This window comes from Peromyscus californicus, unplaced genomic scaffold (assembly GCF_007827085.1).
Source record: "Peromyscus californicus insignis strain IS unplaced genomic scaffold, ASM782708v3 Scaffold_23__1_contigs__length_62951481, whole genome shotgun sequence".
Lineage (NCBI taxonomy): Eukaryota > Metazoa > Chordata > Mammalia > Rodentia > Cricetidae > Peromyscus > Peromyscus californicus.
Window position 1 is genome coordinate 23,679,840 of NW_026294534.1, and position 22,282 is coordinate 23,702,121.

The window sequence follows — 22,282 nt, forward strand, 5'->3', positions numbered from 1 at the left end:
GAGTATGGCCAACTGCCCAACTGGAATTAGATGAGGGTCCTTAAAATGTTACGCCTGAAGAAAGTAAGACCCCCGAGTGAGTCTGAACCTATGGTCAGGTCTGAGAACTCCATGTTGGCTATACCTTCCACATCACATTACTCCCGCTCTTTAAGAGTCTGTTGCCTGTCAGCCATTGGGATGATGGGAGAAGCTCAGGAAAAAGGTGTTCAGCCAAATAGGAGGATGACTTCATCAACTAGGAGCATCGGGGAACTGATGACATCCCTTATATAAGGACGAATTTCTTTAGGTGAGACCGCAGGTGCTCATGGGATTCTCTCACTGAGTGAGGTTCTCCTCCACGATCGCTTTGCCCTTCAGTTTTACCTTTCACTATGAGGAGAGTCTCGGTATGAGTCAGGGGTTTCTCTGGCATGCCTGAGGAAGCTGTTACATTCGCGAGGGCCTCCCAGGCCATGAAGACGTCCTCGTGGGCCCCCAGCTGGGCTGCTGTGCCTACTGTTTTCTACTGATGACATCATGATTACAGAGTGGCTTTCTGAAATGATGCTTTCTGTGTGCCCATTACTCCAGCTGGGTAGAGGGGAAACATAAGAGGCAGTGAGACAGAGTGGCTTAATTATATGCAAAAAAAAAATGGCAGAGAACAAAAATGATTCTGGTAAATATTTCAAGTTATCCATACATCAGTAGCCCAGAATTGATAAAACGATCTCTTTGCTGTAAAGAGAATGTTGATTCACACTGGGTTTGTGAATGCATAGTTTATTCACTCCATAAATATTTATCAAATGCCACCATGTACTAAGTATTATTGCAGTTTCACTATGCTTGGGTGGCCTGGGCTCATCAAAGGCATTGTTCTGTGCATAAAGGCTGGAAGCCTGGTGCCATACTCGGTAGAGCGTGTGCAGCCAGCATGCGACCACCAGTGCATCGGAGAACTGAGTGCTCAGCTAGGTAGGCATTTCCAGGGGGCACTTTCAGGGAAGTCTAAGTCTTAGAAACAAACTTCTAAGTATCACACAGAATCTAGACAGATCTTTTTTTTTTTTTTTTTTTTTTTCTTGTAGTGAGCAACAATTCAGTGAGTAGCGGAGCACAAGCCATGGCAATTTCTAGACTGAGGAGCCGCAAGCGTACAAGGTAATAATTACTAACCACTTTTATTGTTTTTAATGGAAACATTAGGCTTAAGCTTACAAGGTATACCCTAAATCTATTAATGTTCAAAATCAGGACATTTTATTGCTTTTAACTGTCTCCTTTGCCTTTTGTTAGGAACTGAAAATAAAGGGTAATGAACAAAAGAAATAGTTATGAGGAAAATTTCTTCCCTCTGAGATTCCCCCCCCCCCCATACCTGTGACTAGGAGTCTGGGTGACAGTCGTGGAGTGATGAGTTGTGGGAGTGTAATGGCTGGTGGAAAAGGATGTCTCTGCTTCCCTCTCAACAATATGCTCACTGGAGATGACGTTTTTAGATACGTATTGCTAGAAAAACAAAAAGACACAACTTAAGTTCATTTAAGTCAAAACCCAAATACACTAACTCAGGTACAACTGGTTCTCGTACGTATGTTCACGGGAGCCTTTTTCAGCTGGCCCGATGGCAAATACTTTTCTGACTACTCTGGCTTTGAGATTAGATACATAGAGTTAAAAAAAGAAATGCCTTTCTGAAGGTTTGCACAAGATAGATCCTAAAAATCTCAACTTCATTTCTCTCATTTCCAACTGATAACCGAAATATCACAAGCATTCTGTCGAGTATCATTCTTGTCTGCATTTCTCCAGGTCAAGAAGACCGATATATGAGGGAAACACAAATGTATATATCATCTGACTTACTTCAAATTTCATGTCACTACACAAGATGTGAACTTTAATATTTTAACTCCTTCTCTTTGAATTTCATCGTGCCTATGCTGGCCCCACTGATATTACTGAAAATTTTAACTTGCTGAGTAACATTTGTAAAAACATTACACTATTTTTAAGGTCTGAGTAAATTGTATATACCCAGGGCCTTATCTTTAGTGAATCTATTTTATTTTCAGTAGCATAACATAGTAGCTATTACTGCCTGCTAACAGTGAGATGCTGTGCTTTAAAAGTTCCTTTAAAGTGTTATAGGTGATCTTTGTATTTTTAAAAATCTGAGTACAATCAGTTAAACCACAAGGAAAGGGCTAGAAAGAAATATTTGATGACTAGGGTACTTTAGAGTCTGCTGAGATGTGGAGCATGAAGAGCCTGGTCTTCATGGAAGGAATTGCACAGGCTGGCTCTTTGTGTTTATGGAAACACCTTCCCTTCTGGGGCTTCCTGGGAACAACTGCCGCATCACGAAGGCTGCATAGTAAGCTGCTGTCGCATTAACGCCCATTCTACCTTGCCTTCTGGAGGCACCTGGCACCCTGTGTATCTACTGAAAATACTACCTAACAATTACTAAGCACTCACTAAGTGCACTGGGCTCACTCAGTGTTTTATGCAGATTATTTTAGTGGAGTTGGTATTAGTTTTAGGCCTGTTATAATAAAGAAATAAGGTAGAAATGGGGTTATTTATGCTACCATTGCAATCCAAACAGTCATGGTACTGTTGCTGTTATATATTATATATCAATCTATGTCACATTATATATATATTACATTGCCTATAATATATATTATATATAATAAATATTACAGTTTTGCTGGTAGTGAGCACATTTTTTTGACCTTGGAGAGCATTATAGTGAACCCCATTATTAGGAGGAAAGCAAAAGCTGCCTATTAGCCCTTTGCTCTAAAACTCTCCCCAAATTCCATGTTATGAGACTTGGGGGTAGTAATCCCCAGCTAGTTGTAACCCCCAGTAGTAACCACCAGCTCCAGACTTGAGTCTATGACTCATCTTCTCCACCTAAGATATACCTTCTTACAGGTATATTCTTATTGGTATATTCTCTTACAGGACAGAAAACGGTATTACCAATTTCAAGCTTTGTCTATTAACTACAGATTCCCAGGGAAGAATGGGGGTTGTGTTGGAACATGAAGAACAACACTTCAGAATTCAGGAGGTCTGGCGAGAACTCTGGTCCCAATCTCTTAATACAAAAGAGCTCAAGGATGACAGGCAAATGGTATCAGGGAGCAGCCTATGATTTAGTCACACTTGGAAACCAAGTGCACGGTACAATTAAAACAAAATAACAGAAGGATTAAGGATGCATTTCACCTGGAGGGCATGGTGTCACAGAGATGGAGCCAGGGAACAAACAAATATTACATTCTCCTAACTTTGCTCCTTAAAGCATATTTAAGAAATTTCCCACCTTTTCATGCCCCAGTTTCTTCCTTTAGAAATCAGAATCAGGAAGTCACATGTACCAGCAAGGGCCCCTAGTAAAAATACTTCAAAGTCCTTTGCTTGGTTTGCCATGAACCAGTGATATACTGGAGTAGCCTTCATTTCTAAATGACTAAAAATAATTATTCCTTATGATTCTGGCTTTATTATTATTTATTTTGTTTTTCCTTCTTGCTATGGCAGAACATGCCAAGCCTTATCTCAAAATCTTAGTGACACACTATAAGGGATGTGCTAATATAACAACCAAATCCATTTCCAAATAGCTTTCATTGTTTTCTGCTGGCAAAAACTGTGGGTCTCTGGAAGCCATTGTGATATGCAGCAGCAGTTAATAGCCTAAGCTTAAAAAAACCCAACTTCAGTGTGCCTGAATGACAAAACAATGTTTGGTTCTCCCAGTGGTCGGTCAACATACATTCACCAGCTGCACGTTCTCTGGTGGTGGGTTTGGATGGTGAGGCCCATTGGCTATGTTCCCCATGTTGTTCCGTTCCGATCGAAGGCTCTGCCGAAGCCGATCATGGAGCTTTTGCCGCTGTTTCCTGGACAGGAAAAAAAAAAAAAAGGAGTATGTTTGTTCCTAGTACTTAGATCATTTTTTTTGCTACAACCAAATCTTCATTCTACTAACACTAATGAGAAGTTTGAGGCAGTCAATTGGTGGTGATGAAGGGGGGAGGGAAATACATGTCCCTCCATCTCAGAATAAGCAATATCACATGTCCTTAGAAAGCAGGTTTTAATAGATGGAATTCTTACAGAAATGTAGCTATTGTACTGAGGGAAAATTAAAAAAAAAACAAATATGCTGGTATTTGGCTTAATTCTCAAAGTTCTTGGTATATCTTTGTTTATGTCGTACGGACAGTTATTGGTCTTACACACCTTGAGCTATGGAATTGATAAGGCTGATTCCACTTATAAATTTTCCGATGGGATTTTTAAAAGACAATTAACTTAGCTTTCTATTTGTACATATTACACAGTTACTATGTGTGCTTATCACCCACATGTAAGTGGGATTCTGGGAATATTTTGGCACAATTGTAACAAGACTCTGCATTTGCAATACATTTTGCAGACGAGGTGGTAATATTCAAGTTTGACTACAGAAAGACTCATGGTGCCAGTTCCAGGAGAGCTCATCCTCATCACCCAGTCCTCCCAGCATGCTAACTCATCATAACTAGGATACTGTGAAAACACAATTCATGCCAAAGGTTGTGTGCCAAAAATGCACATGACTTCTCCTCTCTAGTGCAACATTCAGAACAAGACACTCCTATCACTAGTTTTGACCAGAAAATATTATGTCATCAGACCAAAAAAAAAAAAAAACTCTATTAATTGAGCATTACATTTGGACTTGAAGAAATCCTAAGTGGAGAGATGGAAGGGAACTCATGAGTCGGCCAATGTATATACTAATATGGACACCTGTAGAGGGCCAAGCGTAGTGACTACATTATCTTTATGGTTTTCTCTTTAACTTCTTTTTCCAAGCAAATTTGGCTTGCTTATCTTTCCACAAAAATTTCTATATATACTGCACATTTGGAGAGCATTTATGTTGGAAACATAATATAATTAAAACATACTCATTTTAACTCTCAACACCCCTCAAAAGAAACCAACAACAACTCTCCCCAAACACCTGTATCTTGAATACCATAAAATGCTTCCTTTAATCTTAAGTTTCTGGGCCCATTGGACTTATCCTTAACCCTTGGTATTTATGCTCTTAGTAGGCTGTGCCGCCTGTGGAACTCTGATCCTACACAATTCTGTCCCTCCAATCCTTTGTCCATGCACGGAGCCCTGGTCACTGAAAAATTCGTTTAGTTTCACACAAACAGGCAAAGGTTCACAAAATGCATTACTCAGTGGGAAATATAAGGATGTAAGTCCCTAGGCTTCTTTTCTCTCCAAGCCTTGGGTCTAGGGCCTGGGACTGCAGAGCCCTGCCTGACTAACCATCTTCCACACCAAGGGGAATAGGCAGAGTCGAGGGGGAGGTTTACTTGGTTTTGCAGTAGGCCACCACACACATGATGCCGACCACCAGCAGGGCGATACAGATGCCAGTAATTGTCAACACTCTCTTCTGGTAGAGTTCCTCCGCTTCTGGAAAGGGGTGAGAGCATATGTCACCATGGTCTTTTATTATCACCAGGACTTACGACAACTGAACATTGGGCATGCTTCATGATATTACCCATGTCCACAAGATAATGAACACTCAACAATTCTTTACACTTATTTACATATGTCTAAGGGACAACATATTCTAGGCTGTACTTTGAGCATAAGTAACAAGCTAGCCAGGGCTATTGAAAGTAAAAATGCTGTATTTTATAATTTGTCTAATTTTAAGCTATAATGATATATATGATATCAAGCTAGAAAATCATTGACATTCATTACAAAAGAATTTATTAAAGCTACATCAATGTTATTCTTTTTATTAAATATCTTATAAAACATCTCTTGCAAAGACAACAGGAATCAATATTGATAAAAAGAGCTAAGGTGGGCATCAGGGAGCACCTCCATTCTTCCTTCCTCTCTTCACCCCCATCCATACCAATCCTCTTTCCACTTCCCTTATATTTTATGCCGTCAATTCATATCCAGTGGTCTTTACAAAGAGACATTTCTATGTTGAATAAAACTGAACTCAAACATATTTGCAAACATGAACTTGGCTTGTAGTTAGTAAGTTAAGGCAACAGCCCCAAGTACATCATGGGGGAACAGGAAGCTGGGCCAGAGAAAACCCAACTTGATGGGTAGAGCACTCTTGGGCCACAGGAAAGGTGTGCTCTTTGAAGGAAAATGGTTATGACTCTCGTAAGTTAGAGAACCAATGAAGTTAGAGAACCAACTTGAATTAAGAAGCCCATCATTAATACAAGTGATGTATACTTTGGACTAGATTGCACATTTCCACATCAAACAACTTGACCATTCTAAGGAAGTGTGGTGTTCTAAAGAGATCTGAATTGAAGGTACCACTCTACTCCAGATTCAGGGAGTCTGTAATTTGTGGAAACTTTTCTAGTTGAGAATTAGTGTCTTTGGAGGATGGCTTGGTTTTATACAAAGGTGAGTCAGGTTGTTAACAAAATTTGTAGACTTACTGGGGGGATGCTGCTTGCTTAGCAGCCAAGCTTCCAATAATCTAATTACATTTATTGGAAGATCTTGACATGTTCACCCAGCACACATTATAAATGGTTTGTCTGCCATTAAAATTAATAAGCTGGGCAAGAACTAGAGAACACTGCACAAATAGAATGGCCTTATCTGGGTATCAACAAGAAATTCACAAAGATTATTGTCATATGTTTTTAGCCTTAGAAGCTATACCTTTCTCTTCATTGAGAGAGGGCAGGCCACAGGAAGTTTTCTTAAAAATGAGTAAGTGAATTTTAATTTCTATCATGTTAGTGGATCTTATCATGAACAAAAACATTTCCTACAAGCCAAGTCCATGGTAATCAAGTCCCAGTTAACAGGTCAAGAACATTGTCAAATCAAATTAATAGAGCACTGATTATTAAGAGAACAGAAGTCAGTAGGTAAAAGACTACAACACTAGAGAGATTATACAAAAACAAACAGAAAGGGTTGGAGGTGGAGAGGAAAAACAAACCAAGAGGACAGACAGACTGAAAGGATGACAGAGAGCGAGAAAGTCCAGTATAAAGGAAAAACAAGGTTAAAAGTTAGGGAGCCATCTGGAGTCCCTGGCACAGCATGCCTGATATTAAGGGAGAAAAAAATAAAGAAAGAAATGAAAACCAGACGGAGGAGATGCTGGGTTGAGGGGAGGAAAGGTGGGTGCAAAGTGGGAAGGGGTATCCCATACAGCATAACTCCTAACCTAGGCTAGCCATGACATTGAAGCCATGATTAGAAAGCGAAGCAGTTGGTGCGTTGCGGTGCCACAGTATGCAGGAGACATACAGTTGGTGTCGTGGAGGTTATGTGTTGGTGCGTGTACTGCAGAAGTCTAACAGTGACATGAATGGGAGGGCTTGTGTGTTAGTCGCTTGTTACTCTCAGACAAAGGCAGGGGATTGATTTCTATGAGGTGTTATCTGTGAGCCAATGACCCTGTAGCTTCCCTCCCTGGCATCCGAAATGGTTTTTAGTGTGTATGTCTAAGAAGAATGATCTCATTCCACTGTTCTTCCTTCATAGGGCTCCTTCACAAAGCACAAGTTGGTTAAGCAATGGAGCATTAACATTGTCATGAAGGAATGGCAGGTCCCGCATTCCCCTTTCTGTCTATTCTTCTTCTTCTTCTTCTTCTTCTTCTTCTTCTTCTTCTTCTTCTTCTTCTTCTTCTTCTTCTTCTTCTTCTTCTTCTTCTTCTTCTTTTCTTCTTCTTTTCTTCTTCTTCTTCTTCTTTCTTCTCCTTTCTTTTCTCCTTTCTTTTCTCCTTTCTTCTCTTCTCCTTTCTTCTCTTCTCCTTTCTTCTCTTCTCCTTCTCTTCTCCTTCTTCTCCTTCTTCTCCTTCTTCTTCTTCTTCTTCTTCTTCTTCTTCTTCTTCTTCTTCTTCTTCTTCTTCTTCTTCTTCTTCTTCTTCTTCTTCTTCTTCTTCTTCTTCTTCTTCTTCACTAGTAAGGCTTGGAATGGGTGCAGCTCAGAGGTAGGACGTTTGCCTAGTATATGGGAGATCCTGGGATTGGTTTCACAAATGGCTGATGCAAAGAAGGTGGTTAAAACCTTTGATTGCAGCTTTTCACAACTCCTTCACACTCTACCCTTTGAAACAGCTAAGAAATGGTTACTGCAAACTTCAAAAAAAAAATGGAGCATATAGAAGGACTGAAATGAGCATTGGGGGCATCCTGGGGTGCCCCCAAAACTCTCAGGGATTCCTGTAACAAGTTCTCTTTCAATTGTTGACCAGGGAGGAACAGGCTGAGTTGGATATGTGAACTGCTAGCATCTAGTCATTGGCCTATTCTTACGCTTGTCAGTAAAACAATTATTTCAGAGACTAGAATGCTTCTAAAGAGCTATGGGGCTAAAAAGGAGCCAACTAAAGACAGAGAACACAAACAGGATTAAATCCTGTGTTCACATCAGTACTGACTACAAATTTCTCACCTAAACTTGATTTTTTTCATGATTTTTGCTACATTGGGTTATTTCCACAATATGAATGTCAAAGGAAAAAAAATTCTTTGACAAACAGCACGTTCCTTTAGCCTATTGCTCTTCTCATTTATTTTTTTAATTGCTTTTTTTTTCATGATAGTATCCACAGGGCAAGAGCAAATCAGAGCTAGCACTAAAAATCAGCCCAAAGATCTGGCCTGTTTCCATGAGTGAAAATGCTCCAAGTCTCTGGTTTGGCTGTATGGACTGTGGTGAGTCACATCAAGTGCATTTTCATTCTGGATGTGTCCAGGAAAAAAGACAGAGCCGTTCTTGCTTTCTTGTTTTTAAATGACCCATGAGGTCAGGTGTTATTTCAGGATATAACGACTGGCCTTACACTCTACGAAGCCTCTGAGATGTGTGGATAACAGCACACTGCCCTTATGAATCATGAGAACAGCTGAGGGGGCAGTCACATAGCATAATTATTTAACTCCACTGTTCAGAAATAGAAATAGTAAACTCTATGGTCAGACCAAAAAGCTCTGAGCGGGAAACTCCTACTTGTCAAAAAAGTAGTTCCGAGGGTTTGGCCTTTGGCTTCTCGTAGTAGTGATATTTCCAGCAGAGGGATCCTTCCTTTGAGGAGAGAAGAACCCTCAAGAATGATGTGTAGACCTCTTCATGTTTCCCAAACTTAGGAGGTTTTTGTTTTTCTTTTTAATGCCAAAAGAACCAATTCATAGAAGTTTGGGGTTTTTTTTAACCTATAAGATGAATTGTTTTCTTCTTAAATTTTTATTTTCTTGGAGGGATGAGAATTAAGCTTTTCTCTCTGTACCTGCCAGGGCTGGCCACTGCCTCATGTGTCACCAGTTATGTTTCTCAGTAGATGATGTTTCCAGCCAAAAGAGAACAACAGCCCTGGGAAGCCCTTGCTTCAGCATGAGCAGCTGAAAAGGGAGCAGTTTGCTAATCGCAACATGGTGCTGTTGACCTAAGACCCAGTTCCAGTCCTTCAGAACTTTCACCAAGAGCCTGCAGACCAGCAAAGGTAGCAGTCTCCGGCTCCTTCAAAACTGGCCCCTTTACCCTTTATTTTTATTTTTATTTTTTTCTTTTAGGATGAAGGGTCTTGTGGAATATGCCTGCATTTCATCCTTCTTTGGGAGCTTTGTTTTGATATTTACAGTGTTAAGTTTTTGATATGATGACTCGTCTGGATAATCTTAATCTTAGTGTTTCCGATTTAATTCCATCAGCCCTGGAATATCCACCTAAAATAACATCATCTGTTTTCTATTTACTTGCTTATAAGCAAATGAAGTTGACTAAAGTCATACTTATGAATCTCCAAGAAATCTGAGTGGTTCAGTGGATATAAGACTATGGCAATGTAAGACACTTCTATGGCACAATATTAAATAGATGAATTTTATGTTGTATGTAAAACTCTCATTGTGCTATCTTTTATGTGGATGTACTTAAAACATTTTTTCCCTCTGGCTCTTGGTTTGATTTCTCCTGTAGCCTATGCACCACTCCAACTTACCCCAGCTTTTAAGTAACAGCATGGTCCAATCAATGGGTCACACAAAGTGGGGTCTGTGATAAGTTGCAGCAGGAGGGAAGCTTTAATCTCTAAGTGAAGGTAGGCTTGGAAATTTAAAAACTGCTGCACTCCATTCACATTTCCATAAACTAATCATAGATGGAAAGCAGAGAAACCAATGTTATAGCTGTATGATCCCTTCTAAAGAAAAAGGAAATTAGTTAGGAACTGAAAAGCAAGAGGAGGAAGGGCAAAAAGTTCAGCTCAGAGGCTCTACAATTCTGCAGGCTAAAAGGAATGATGATTGGTCCATACCCATAAATTCAATCCCAAGATGCTCTGCCAATGCAGAAAGTTGACAAAAAAAAAAAAAAAAAGAAAAAAGAAAGGAAAAAAGTTTCAGAAAAGAGCAATACACCGCACTCCCAAACAAATTACACATGACTATGACAGCTCTCTGTGCGTGCACACTGAACAGGACAGGCGGTGAGGGTTACAGAAGCATGCTCAGGAACACCCGAGCCCACCAGCGAGGTGCTGCGAAAGCACAGGCTCTTTAGTAACCTTCAGAAGCTTCTACCGAGGGAGGTTAGGAGCTGAATCATGCTTGACTCATCATTTGAGAATAGACGTATTTTTACAACCAGAAAAGGCATTTGCAATAAGTTGATTGGTTTTTAAATGAAGTTCTAAGGAGGTTACTTTCTTTCTTTTTTTTTTTTTTCACTAAATGCATCCAGTGGCAGAGACAGGAGTAGAAGCCAAGAAGACAGTAATTTGGTTTGAAATTTTTATCACATTAGATTTACTTTTCCTTGCTGGTGGGTAGTTACGCTTTAGTATTATTTTTTTAAAGTTGTACCTCTGTCACTTAACTTTCCAATTCCTTCACTACATACATTGTCCATTTCATTCAGAGAAAGCAACACAAGCTTCTACCCAGAAATATGAGAAAGGGAAGCTGGGTTACTGGTGACTGCTTCCAGTATTTCATATCATTTCTGTGTCATACTGGGCAACTCGAAACTTCACCTTTTTAAAGGTAAAAAGAAAAAGGGATTTTTTTTGGCGGGGGTGGGGGAAGTGTGTTATATGAAGATACAGTTTCTGGGATCTTTACCGCTTTTTCAAACTATTAGTTAGAGGTCATGAGATCAGCTCTCCACAGTGCTAAGCTCCAGTGGGCACAGGTACCAAAAGAACTTCAACATCCTCCAGGAAAGGGGACTAAGCAGGGTGAGCTGATGCCCAGCATTTCTGCAGCTCTGTACAAGGCATGCCCAGGTGAAAATAGGGCAGCAAGGGGAGGGGGAAGAGGCAAAGAGAAAAAAAAATCTCCAGAAGGATACTCTGCCTTCCTGCAACCAAAGTTGACAGTCAAGTTTCATCAAAGGTGCAGGCCTTCTCTCTTGGTGAGTACAATGTGGTGTGGATGAAAGGTGAGTGGGAGGGTGGGATCAGAAGCAGAAGTCTGTATTTCCTTCTCTTAATGGATTAAAAAGATACTGGGGGCAATCTGCCACTGTAACGAGGCAGCTCTTCAGCTTGCAGTATGGGCTGGAGGGATGTGGCTTTTACAAAAACATCTGTCAGTGCATGGAGAAAGTAGCCTTTAAAGACATGAGATGAGTAGAAGGTTGATCCTGGTTCAGGTCCTGTCTCTCCCACTCATCTGTTTAGCAACTTTGGTCAGGTTTGTCTCTTACTGAACAAATTCATGATATGCAGGCTCACTGGTAACTCTATGGAATGAACTATGGTCCATCACAGCAGAGGGCCCAGTATTCTGGGAAACAGACACATCTAGAGATGTATCATGGGACAAACAGCTCAGTGCATTCATGGTTACTTTGAGTAATTTTATGTAGGAAAACACTGAATGGTCCTAGGATGTATCCAAAAAAAAAAAAAAAAAAAAAAAAAAAAAAAAAAAAAAAAAAAAAAAGGAAAATAGGTGAAGATTTTGTAGCCACTTCAAGGAATAATGCTTCCCAAGTAAAAATATATCTTGAAAATGGGAGGCATGATCTGTAATGGCTTCTGTATTGGGTCCATTGTACCCCCCCCCCCCCGCTCCCCGCAAGTAATCTGATGTTTCATGAGTTAAGAACCAGAAGCCTTAGGGTTGATTCAGTTGTACAAGATATTCTTAATAAAATAATCTATTCAAATACAAATGAATTTCTCTTGCCTGTGTGCAATTTGTCAGACTGACATTTTTCTCATTTTCTGTTTCATATAAACTTTGGGGCATCAATGAATATGAAAAAATTTAGTTTCTAAGGAAATTGATAATAAACTTCCTTCCTCGTTTCTTTCACAGGGCTATGATCCAATTTTCTTTCTAGAAGCTTCTCTGTTTCTTGCCTTTTTCTCCTATAAGTCACTAAGATTTTGAGGGTAAAAAATCAAAACATATCTATAAAAAAATCCTTTCCAAGGAATCATTCCATGCCTATGTGAACATTTCTAACGATGTGTATTAGTTTCATAGAAAGCTTGGTTAAGTCTTCAATAAAATTAGTAGCATGCCCATGCATACACATTACTGCATTTACAGTTTTATAGGTAAGCCTGTGATCCTAACTATAATTTCATTTCAAGGGAAGTCATTCATATCAGGCAGCTCCAATTTTAAATAATTCAATGGGAAATTGGTACTTAAAACGGGAATCTCTTTTGGCTGTGAGCCCTAACAAGGAAACAAGCGGAGGATGCATGCATCAGTCACTCCAGACACAGAACGAAGAAGCTCTCATTTATTTTTACTATTGGTGGCTCCATCTCTTTCACTTTGCATCCAACAAAAGAAGCAGACGATGCAAACTTTCCATTATGTAAAGAAATTCTTTCTGTCTGCTCTATTTAATCTAATGCTGGTGTTAGCTCCTTGTGTAGCACATGGTTCTATTGAACTTTTGGCTAGCCACTACATTCTTCAAATTCAATTAATAATTCACAAACACAAAGGTTACTGTAAACAATCGAGTTTCCTTTTCTACATGTGATTTCCTGCCAGGACCATGGCAATATAAAAAATTAATTTAAATCTAAGAGTCTCCAGAAACTATTAAATATTGACTCACTAATCCTTTGTGTTAGGGTTTTATAATTACTTGACGAAAACTGATTAACCTGGAGGTTAATTTAAATTTTCAACTGCACTGGAGAGAAGAACAATAAAATAACTTTCTTTCATCAAAATTATATAGCCATTGCAATTATGGTTTCTGTTCAAATTTCATGGCATTCCAGATGTTATTTTTAACATCTTTGGAACTGTTTATGCAAATAATCTCAAAGACACGCAGTCTTGATTTTCTGTATCTATGGACTTTTTCTACAGAGTTCTACTACTGCCAATTCTAAATGGGATGAATTTAGTGTCTTGACTTTAATTTCAGACTTACCTTTACAAATGTAGATGCTTTTTTCATAGTCTGCATTGTTACTGAGCCCTTTGAAATGTAATAGACTTTTGCCTTATTCCCTAGTTTTCATGTGCAGAAGAGCACACACACACACACACACACACACACACACACACACACACACACACACAGCAAATTTCACACTCATTTGAAATTTATGACGAATCTGTCATAAGTGGAGTGCTCTTTATTCTCCTGTTAGCAAGATACATGTTATACATGTTTGATAAGTATATTATCTTAACAGGTTCTTGAAAACACTTAGAAATCAATGAAATAATGTATGTGATAATAGCCTATGACTCAAAAGTCCTTTTAAGCCTGAGAAGTATACTCATTTTGAGAATGTGCCTCAAGTTCTAACTGTTCACTTCAAAATAATCTATAATGTGAGCTGTTCTATATTCAGTTCCTATGGTTCGCCACCTTCTCCAGAACATACTTGCCCTTATGCTGCCTCTAGGTACTAGAACTGTGAATGAATTTTCTCTTTTCTCCACAAAGTCTACACATTGAGTGTGGGATCCCTACATACATGCCACCACATGATAGTGATCACAGTATCACAACCTTATTAACTAGGAATTGTAGTATAATAGGTCAGATTTAAGGCTGACTAAATTGGATGATATTTTCTTAGGAAATCCTATGCTATATTTCAAGACAAATGGCTGCCATAAACTGTACTCCTTTCTTTCATAATTTAAATCAGCATTTATAGATCAGTCAATAGGATTTGATGATCAAAATGACTGTATTTAATCTTAATAATATAAGTTACATGTTAAACACTTTGAAGAAGTGTATATTCTCTTTGGAATGTTATTCTTCAACTGAAAATATGGTTTGGTAAGTTTTAAATCTTTGTTTGAGGCAGGAGAATATCTTCTCTTTAAAGATTGTATTGTGTTCTCTAAGACAGTGTGTCTATAAACAAACAATTACATTTTCAAGTGATGGGAATATCCTCTAGATTTTCTTGCAGCATTCATGGTTATTGAGCACGAAGTAACAAAACTTATTCCCCTGTCTTCCTATCTTCTCTCAGAGTTACAAACTGAAAATGAACTCTGGGCAAGATGATTCTGGAAAAATGGTATCTCATTGGAAACGCTTGCTCCTCCAAACATGTGGGATCAATAACGCAACCATTACATACTGGCCTTGTCACTGAGCTTCCTATCAATCCTTGTTAAATCAAGTTAAACATGAATGCTAATTTCCTGCATGCTTTCCAAAAGTGTCACTGAATGCTTACGAAAAATTTTCTTTAAGGAGCCTCATTCTAGACTTCAGACAGAGTAGCAATTTTTAAATAATGTCAAGTAAAAGAGAAAATGGCTAAAAAGTGAGTAAGAACATACTTGTTGGTTACCAATGGCAGAGTTAGCAGAGTTATTGTTCTGAGAAATATTGGAATTTTTAATGCTTTCCTTTATCTAGTGAGTCAACCTTCTCCTCAATGTACAACACATCTCTCTCTAGCTGTCTGATACCTTACATAAGAACAGCTTATCTCTTCTCATTAAATTCTAAAAAATAGATTTATGCCTATATGATCATGTGGGCTTGCTAGATCTATGCTATTTGAATACAAACAAACAATTCAAAAAGTGCCTCTACTGTATTAAATACAATTCTATTTTCCCTTCTACTTTTCCTTTCTATCCTATCTACTTAAAAAAACCATAGCTATGGAGAGAAAATTCATGTTCTTTGTTTTGGAGAGAAACATTCATGTTGTCTGTTTTGGAGAGAAAATCATGTTGCTTGTTTGTTTGTACAAACAATTCAAAAAGTATCTCTACTGCCTTAAATATAATTCTATTTTCCCTTCTATTTTCCCTTTCTATCCTAGCTACTTAAAAAAAAACCATAGCTATGGAGAGAAAATTCATGTCTTATAAATGCTATCATTTAACTGTTGTTAATACAGTGAATATATCTCAAAATTTAACAATGCCAACTTGCAAGTTTCTACAAGAGAAAATTATAGCTTATGGCACAATCTTTGATAACACAGTCTACGCAAGTACATAAATATCATCACACTAAATACATGGCTATTATTCTGACAACGTCTATGACTTAATTTTTTTTTTTTTTTTTTTTTGAGACAAGGTTTCACTGTGTAGCTCTGGCTGGCCTCTAATTCACAGAGATTGAACTGCCTCTGCCTTCTAAACACTGACACCTGTAGCTATTAACAGAACTTTATTCTTCTCATGAATCAGAACCAAGGGCAAATCTCTGATTCTTTGGACACCTAAATGCCCAGCTTGTATGATTATTTTTAATGTTTTAAGAATTTAAACTGTAGTGAACTATGTAAAATACATTTGATGATTACTAATTGGTAGGGTTGATAAAAGCAGCCTGGTGCTAACATTTGTAAATAAAGATTTAATGGCACACAGGCTGGCTCATTGGTTTATTCATTGTCTATGACTGTCTTAAAGCTACAAGGGTTGGGGGGGTTATTAATTGTGACCCTGTCACCTCAAACCTTAAAATACTTGCTATCTGAACCTTCATAGGAAAACCGTACCAATACATGACCTAAATGGTTAAGAGAGATATAAGCAAATATGATGTTCTGAAGGTTTTAGAGCCCAAGAGATACCATCTCAGTTCACAGGAGATGGACAGACATCTAGTTTAGTTATCCAGGCAATTATCTACAATGGAGTAAGTAGTTTAGAAATGATGTTTAAAACATCATGACCTCACAGCCATCCACTAAACTGGCCAGCTCTGCATTAAACATTTACATATTTATTCTAGATTTGAGTTATATTTGGAAATAATAGTTTTCAAAATAATAATATTCAAAATACTTTCTAAGATTACCCTTTAAGACAACATAAATATTCATATGAAGAAAAACTGGGATAAAGGTGATTATCTAATCTCATTCTGAATTACTTATTTCCCAAAAAACATACATATAAGCCTGGATATTTTCTTGGCTGGGAAATATTTGTTTTTAATTTTTCTACCTAGTAGTGTTTTGTTTGTTTGTCTTTATGCCTGCATGTGAACTTTGGTTAATGAAGCAAAACATCTGAACTCTTTTTGTGATGTTTCTTTGTTATAAATAACACACTCTGAGCAAAATTAACTTACCATTGTTTCAAGTGTATATCGGTTACAACCTAACAACGGCCTTTGCAGGATGTGGACGTTGGATACAGAAGATGGACTGCTCGGTGGAATGATTTTATTTTATCAATACAAGTGCGAGTTTGAAATGTCTTTATTATTATTTCACTCCTTGATGTTTACTATCAATCTGCGTCACATTATGCATTATCAATTTCAGAAACATCTGGAGCCTCACACACCTATTAGTAACTCAGAGCTGACTAGTCACAGAGGAAGTAACACAATGGCTTTGTTAATGTTCTCATGCGACAGGCAGAGGCAGTCAATATTAGACCTGGTAGAACACGCTAGCTCTAGGTGACTCTGAGGGGAGATGTAGCAACAAAGAAAGCAGCACCGACTGAGCATGCTCCTATTCAGGCAGAGACAGAAAGGGAGTGGACGTACTGTAGAAGCTGGCCATTACGTAGTTTTGGCAACGATCACCAGTAAACTCATTTGGGCACCTGAGAGAAGAAACAAAAAAAAACAATGGTAGAAAAAAAACAGAGAAAAAGAGAAGAAGTGAATATATGCTAGAGAAGCTCCTTGAGTGTCATTGACTGAACTTGGTGAGTTCACCCTCAGGAACCGAATCCTTGTTCTGATCATGGCTTTCACACTCTGGCATCTCCCCAGTACTTAAAAGTTTGGATTAAAAAAAAAGAAAAATTCAGTTTACAGCCTTATATGACAGTGAGGTTCCAGGAGTTCTAGGTGACTGCTTTCTTTCCAAAGCAGTCACAAGACAGACGTCATATTTTAGTCATCTAGTCAAAGAAGCAGGTAGGAAATAATTTGGAGTTGGTTCACTGCCGACTCCCAGAATCACAGGCCGATGTGACCGGCCATTCTTTCCCATTTTAACTCTGGGACCTAAGTGAATTACAGGTAACTGAGACCACAGCGGATGGGTTTATGCCCTGAGTGGAGACACCATAATGAGAACAATAGGAATCCGTTACAACTGAGCCATAAAAGCACCAAGTGGTTGCGATGTCACTGTAGTTTGGTGGAGAAAGCAGGTTTCAGATTATTTGAACATACTTTCTTGGGTTTGGACTTTCATGGGCACATTCTCAGTACATCTTGCTCCAGTGAATCCAGGTTGGCACCTAGAGGGTAAAAATGTGATAAGCAATCGAACGCTCAAGACACTGAATTTTCAGCCTGGTAACCTTCCTCCCATGGAATATGGAGTCCTAAAAATGACCCGGTGTGGGACAACACAGAAAAGAAAAGACACAACGCTGAGAAAGCCTGTCCCACCAAACTGTGGCTTACTGATTTTGTCCTTTGCTTCAGTCACCAGAAGACTAGTTACGGAAATTTAACTAGAGAGAGGCTGTGAGCTGCACAGGGCGGCGAGGCAGGTGCTGTTCTCATCCTGCATCGCCCTGAGTGCTGATCTCACCGTGTGAAAACACTGGTGTTGACATGAGCCTCTGTGGCTCCACTTACTTTTGTTATCAAAAGACCTTGAGCCTTTTATTTTATTGTGCATGCCCTGAGATTTCTACTCATTTCATAGCTGTTTTCTGAACTATAAGATGAAATATTTAGACAAAATAAGTCAAATACTGTTATTCTCTAGTGCTTACTGATGAGAGACTGACAATCCCTACTTCTTCCCCTCCCCTGAGATATTACAAATTCAGTCTTATTTTTTAATATTATTGAAAGAAAACACAGTAGAATTTTATTGCTACAATTTCATTCATCCAATTGCCTCCAATAAAAGAAAAATACATTTTTGAAATTAAAAGTTATTCTTATACAGAAACACATAGGACACGCCACTTTTACATTTATGGTTGAATATTCTGAACTAATGTAAAAAGTTGAATTTTATTTGTTCGATTCAGTTTATTTGTCAAAATGCAAGACTCTTGATATAACTTTGTTCTTAAGATCAAACAGCAGGGCCATGCTTAGACATGCAACCCTTTACTGTTCCATGTTGCCTTAATCTAGTATCTGAAGCACTTTAGAATGGCTTTGATTTACCCAGTATCATGACCTAATAAGCAGGTATGGAAGAGTGCTAGACGGCAAATATCCCTAGAGGTGAACATTTGTAATTGAATGCTCAGCACACACGTCCCTATAGCTCATCATAGCTGTCACAAACTGCGCTCACCTAACATAATTTGCTCTGCTAGGACTGACTTAGTGATTTTTATATAAGTCTCTGTCTCTAGAGTAAATAAGACTGAATACTATCATTTTTGATATTAAATGTGTTATTAAATCTACTAGTACTACTAACATAAGAGCGATCTCTTTAACTTTCAGGCTAAACTCAATAGGAATAAGAAATGCTATCAAGTAGTTTGGTATATGAAATCTCTTATTGCATGAAGGCACAAAAAAATACTAGCAGTACCAGAATTCTTATCACATGACTACTTGTACAGCATAATTGAGATCATTAAGAATAACACCAAAAGGCCAGAGAGATGGATCAGCAGTTAAGAGTACATGCTGTTCATGCGTAGGACCCAATTTCAGTTCCCAGCCGTCACTTCAAACAGCTTAACAACTACCTGTAGGTCCAGCTCCAGAGAATCTGATGCCCTCTTCTGGCCTCCATGGGCAACTGCACTCATGTGTACATATTCCCCACCACACATATACATAAGTATAAAAATAAATCTTTAATCCCAGCACTTGGGAGGCAGAGCACGGCGGATCTTTGTGAGTTCAAGGCCAGCCTCGTCTACAGAGCAAGATCCAGGACAGGCACCAAAACTACACAGAGAAACCCTGTCTCGAAAGACTAAAAGAGTATCAATAAATATATATAATATATCAAGATGGTCTCATTGAAGTCTTCAAAATACTTGGATAAAATGATTATTTTTGCTGATAATCTTTTGTTGGAGGAATATGAGAAAGCTCTATCTAGAACAATATATAAGAACTGACCTATAAAGTAGGGGATATTTCTATAAGGATATTGTCTTATGCTTCAATACGAATGCCTAGATAGATTTTTTTAAAAAAATGCTCCCTGTAGCTTATTTGACCAAATCACTTCTGAAGAAAATAGGTAATCCTATAAGACATGCCTGTACTTGATTCTAGAATTACTGATACATTCCACAGTGACCATTTCATTCAACATGTTTGCTTTCTTAATAAAAACTAAAATTCTCATACTGAGCACACCATTTGTTTATTATAATTAATATGGCCCAAAATGAATTCTGTGTGTGTGTGTATGAGAGTGTATGTGTGTGTGTGTGTGTGTGTGTGTGTGTGTGTGTGTGTGTGTGTGAGAGAGAGAGAGAGAGAGAGAGAGAGAGAGAGAGAGAGAGAGAGAGAGGTTGGAGAAGAAAGATCCATCTAATTGTAAGAACTGATCTTACTGCTCATATTTAAAGATTATAACATGAAAAAATTCCTAAGGAATCAAGAGTTTCTTAAGAGAAGGAGGGCATTTATTAGGAAATTATTATTTAGACATCTTAAATGCCAGGCCTGTGAGTAAAAGGCATGTATCTACTATACAAATGGGGTAAAAATAATCTTCCCTACCCATTTTCTAATTACTATGAACTTTGTGTGCATCCTGGGAGACTATCCTTGTTAGATGCTGTGTTATCTCTGTTATGTGGTCATACAGACTATTTGGTCCAGTAACATATAACATAATGACCTTTGTTCTTTCTAGATACAGCTGTTCTTAATGGAGTGAAAATTCAGTTTTTCTCTATCTATGCATCCCTCTTCCAATTTAACATAGGCTGACTCCACCTCTTCCTTCTATAAAGGACTCCTTCCCTGGTTCTTTTATTGTGCCCTGGCCCATGCCTGGTCCAGACCTCTTTAACTGTGCCTACTGCATTGTGATGGATGTGAATGGTGGTTATCTCAAATCACTCTGTATCTCTACTGCCTGACCCAGAGCCTGAATGTGTATAATTCTAACTGCAGCTTTTGATAAAGACCTGCACACCAAAAACTTCCACAAGTAAACTGATTTGTCAAAACCACTTAATCTTAACATCTACTTTTTATCTTTATAGTTTACAACAGAATTTCCTCTGTGGACTTCCAAGTTTTAATAGAAATTACCAGTACCTGGGGATTTCCTTCCTCATGTAAAAACTTTTAACACTGTGCTTGCCATGTTAAAGAGAAAGGGCTATGATTATTTAAAAGAAAATTTATTACCTAATTAAATTTTGATATTTAAACACCCGTTTGCCTAGGACTCAATAAAGCAGAACTGTGTTCTAACCAAGATTTTTGTCTAACAGCAGTAACAAAAAATACTAGAATTTTTCAAAATTACATTAGCCTTAAAATGGCATATATTATAATATTATGTGTTTTTAATTTTACAGAGTGCCTGACAAAAAATCATTTCACTTTTAAGTCTATGTTAAGATAAATTCTAAACTAAGGAATGTTCAAAGTTGTTTTAGCCCAGAGTCCAGGCTTTTCCTTACATGTGAGGTCCAAGGCTTTACTTTGGCTATAAGGTACATGACTTTCTTTTCAGCCAATAAGCAAATCCTTAACAATTGTCTATAATTTTTCAAACCAGGAGTATTGGCAATTATAACTCGCTCATTTAATTAAACTAACATAGATGAATCCTTATTTAAAAAATCATTTTAATAACAGCAATACTTTATAAATGGCCTGCTACATTTACTAATAATGATTCAATCATAAACGCATGTGTTTGGAGAATCAGTTTACGGCTACTCTAGACATATTCAAAGATATTTACAAGTTCCCAAGGAAGATCTGGTTCTATAGGGTTGGCCAATTTTATAAACGACTTATCAATTACAGTCAACTTGTAAACCATCTTGAGACATCTTCCTTCCTTTGTTTCCAGTCTTCATCTTCGTCCCTCGAGAACACTAGCAGGAAGAAAGCCAACAGCCAACGTGCTCCCTCTTTAGTCCTCAATCCACGCCGAAATGTTTGGCCAGGTTTTTAAAATGCCCTGCTAGAAAGAATATCATGTCTTCCTGTTCTTCTTCTTCTTCTTCAGTACTAACCGTGGCATTTCCTTGACACTGTAAAACACCTGAATGTACCTACTTGGTGTTGATATTTACAAATATCAAGTCATGGAAATGTCAACAAACTCATTCTGGGGAACACTGGCTAGTTTGTGCTCGGTATCAGAACCTCCCGCTGTCACTCTGGAAACCTGAGTTGCCCGTGGATTCAGCTCTCAGACTGTTTGGCTGATTCTCTACCGTATCACATTGCAAACACAGACTTTTCTCACCCCTGTAGCTGGCTTGGTATTCTGGCCAGAGCTCGCCTACTCACTGGCTGAGTATCTGCATTGTAGATTATTTTTTCCCAAATGTATTGTTACTATTAGTCTGCATTTTTCTCAGATGAATCTTATTCTGTTATCAGCCTTTACGTGAAATTACTTGAGGCTTATATATGGTTTTCTAATTTGTGTTTTAGTGTTCTCTGCAATGTCAATCTGCAAAAGCCATTCACTTCCTCAAGAGAATGCCCTCCTTAACATCATTAAAGAAAACACTAAATAGACAATGTTCCACTGATGTTTCTTTCAGATCTAGCATATACCTTCCATCACTGCTCAGCTGGTATGGGTCTTTCCCTTCTTTTATTATGACCCTGGGACTAGCTTCCAATCCATGAGATAACAGAGTACATAGAGTGGCCT

At 38.3% G+C, this 22,282-nt stretch overlaps 1 protein-coding gene across 16 annotated transcripts in view; it reads right to left on the reverse strand.

The window, feature by feature from the left end:
• Nucleotides 1-22,282, reverse strand: part of Nrg1 (neuregulin 1) — a 201,326-nt gene that overhangs the window by 6,397 nt on the left and 172,647 nt on the right. For 5 of the 16 annotated variants that reach the window (XM_052751964.1, XM_052751962.1, XM_052751959.1 and 2 more), the window contains 6 exons: nucleotides 17,017-17,075; nucleotides 10,349-10,372; nucleotides 5,388-5,490; nucleotides 3,782-3,908; nucleotides 1,367-1,497; nucleotides 370-576 (listed from right to left, as the gene is read on the reverse strand). In XM_052751964.1, coding sequence (XP_052607924.1) covers nucleotides 370-576; nucleotides 1,367-1,497; nucleotides 3,782-3,908; nucleotides 5,388-5,490; nucleotides 10,349-10,372; nucleotides 17,017-17,075 — 651 coding nt within the window. Of the gene's footprint in view, nucleotides 1-369; nucleotides 577-1,366; nucleotides 1,498-3,781; nucleotides 3,909-5,387; nucleotides 5,491-10,348; nucleotides 10,373-12,333; nucleotides 12,420-17,016; nucleotides 17,076-17,655; nucleotides 17,724-22,282 lie in introns of all 16 variants that reach the window. The other 11 variants (XM_052751965.1, XM_052751963.1, XM_052751961.1 and 8 more) reach the window with 6 other exon arrangements.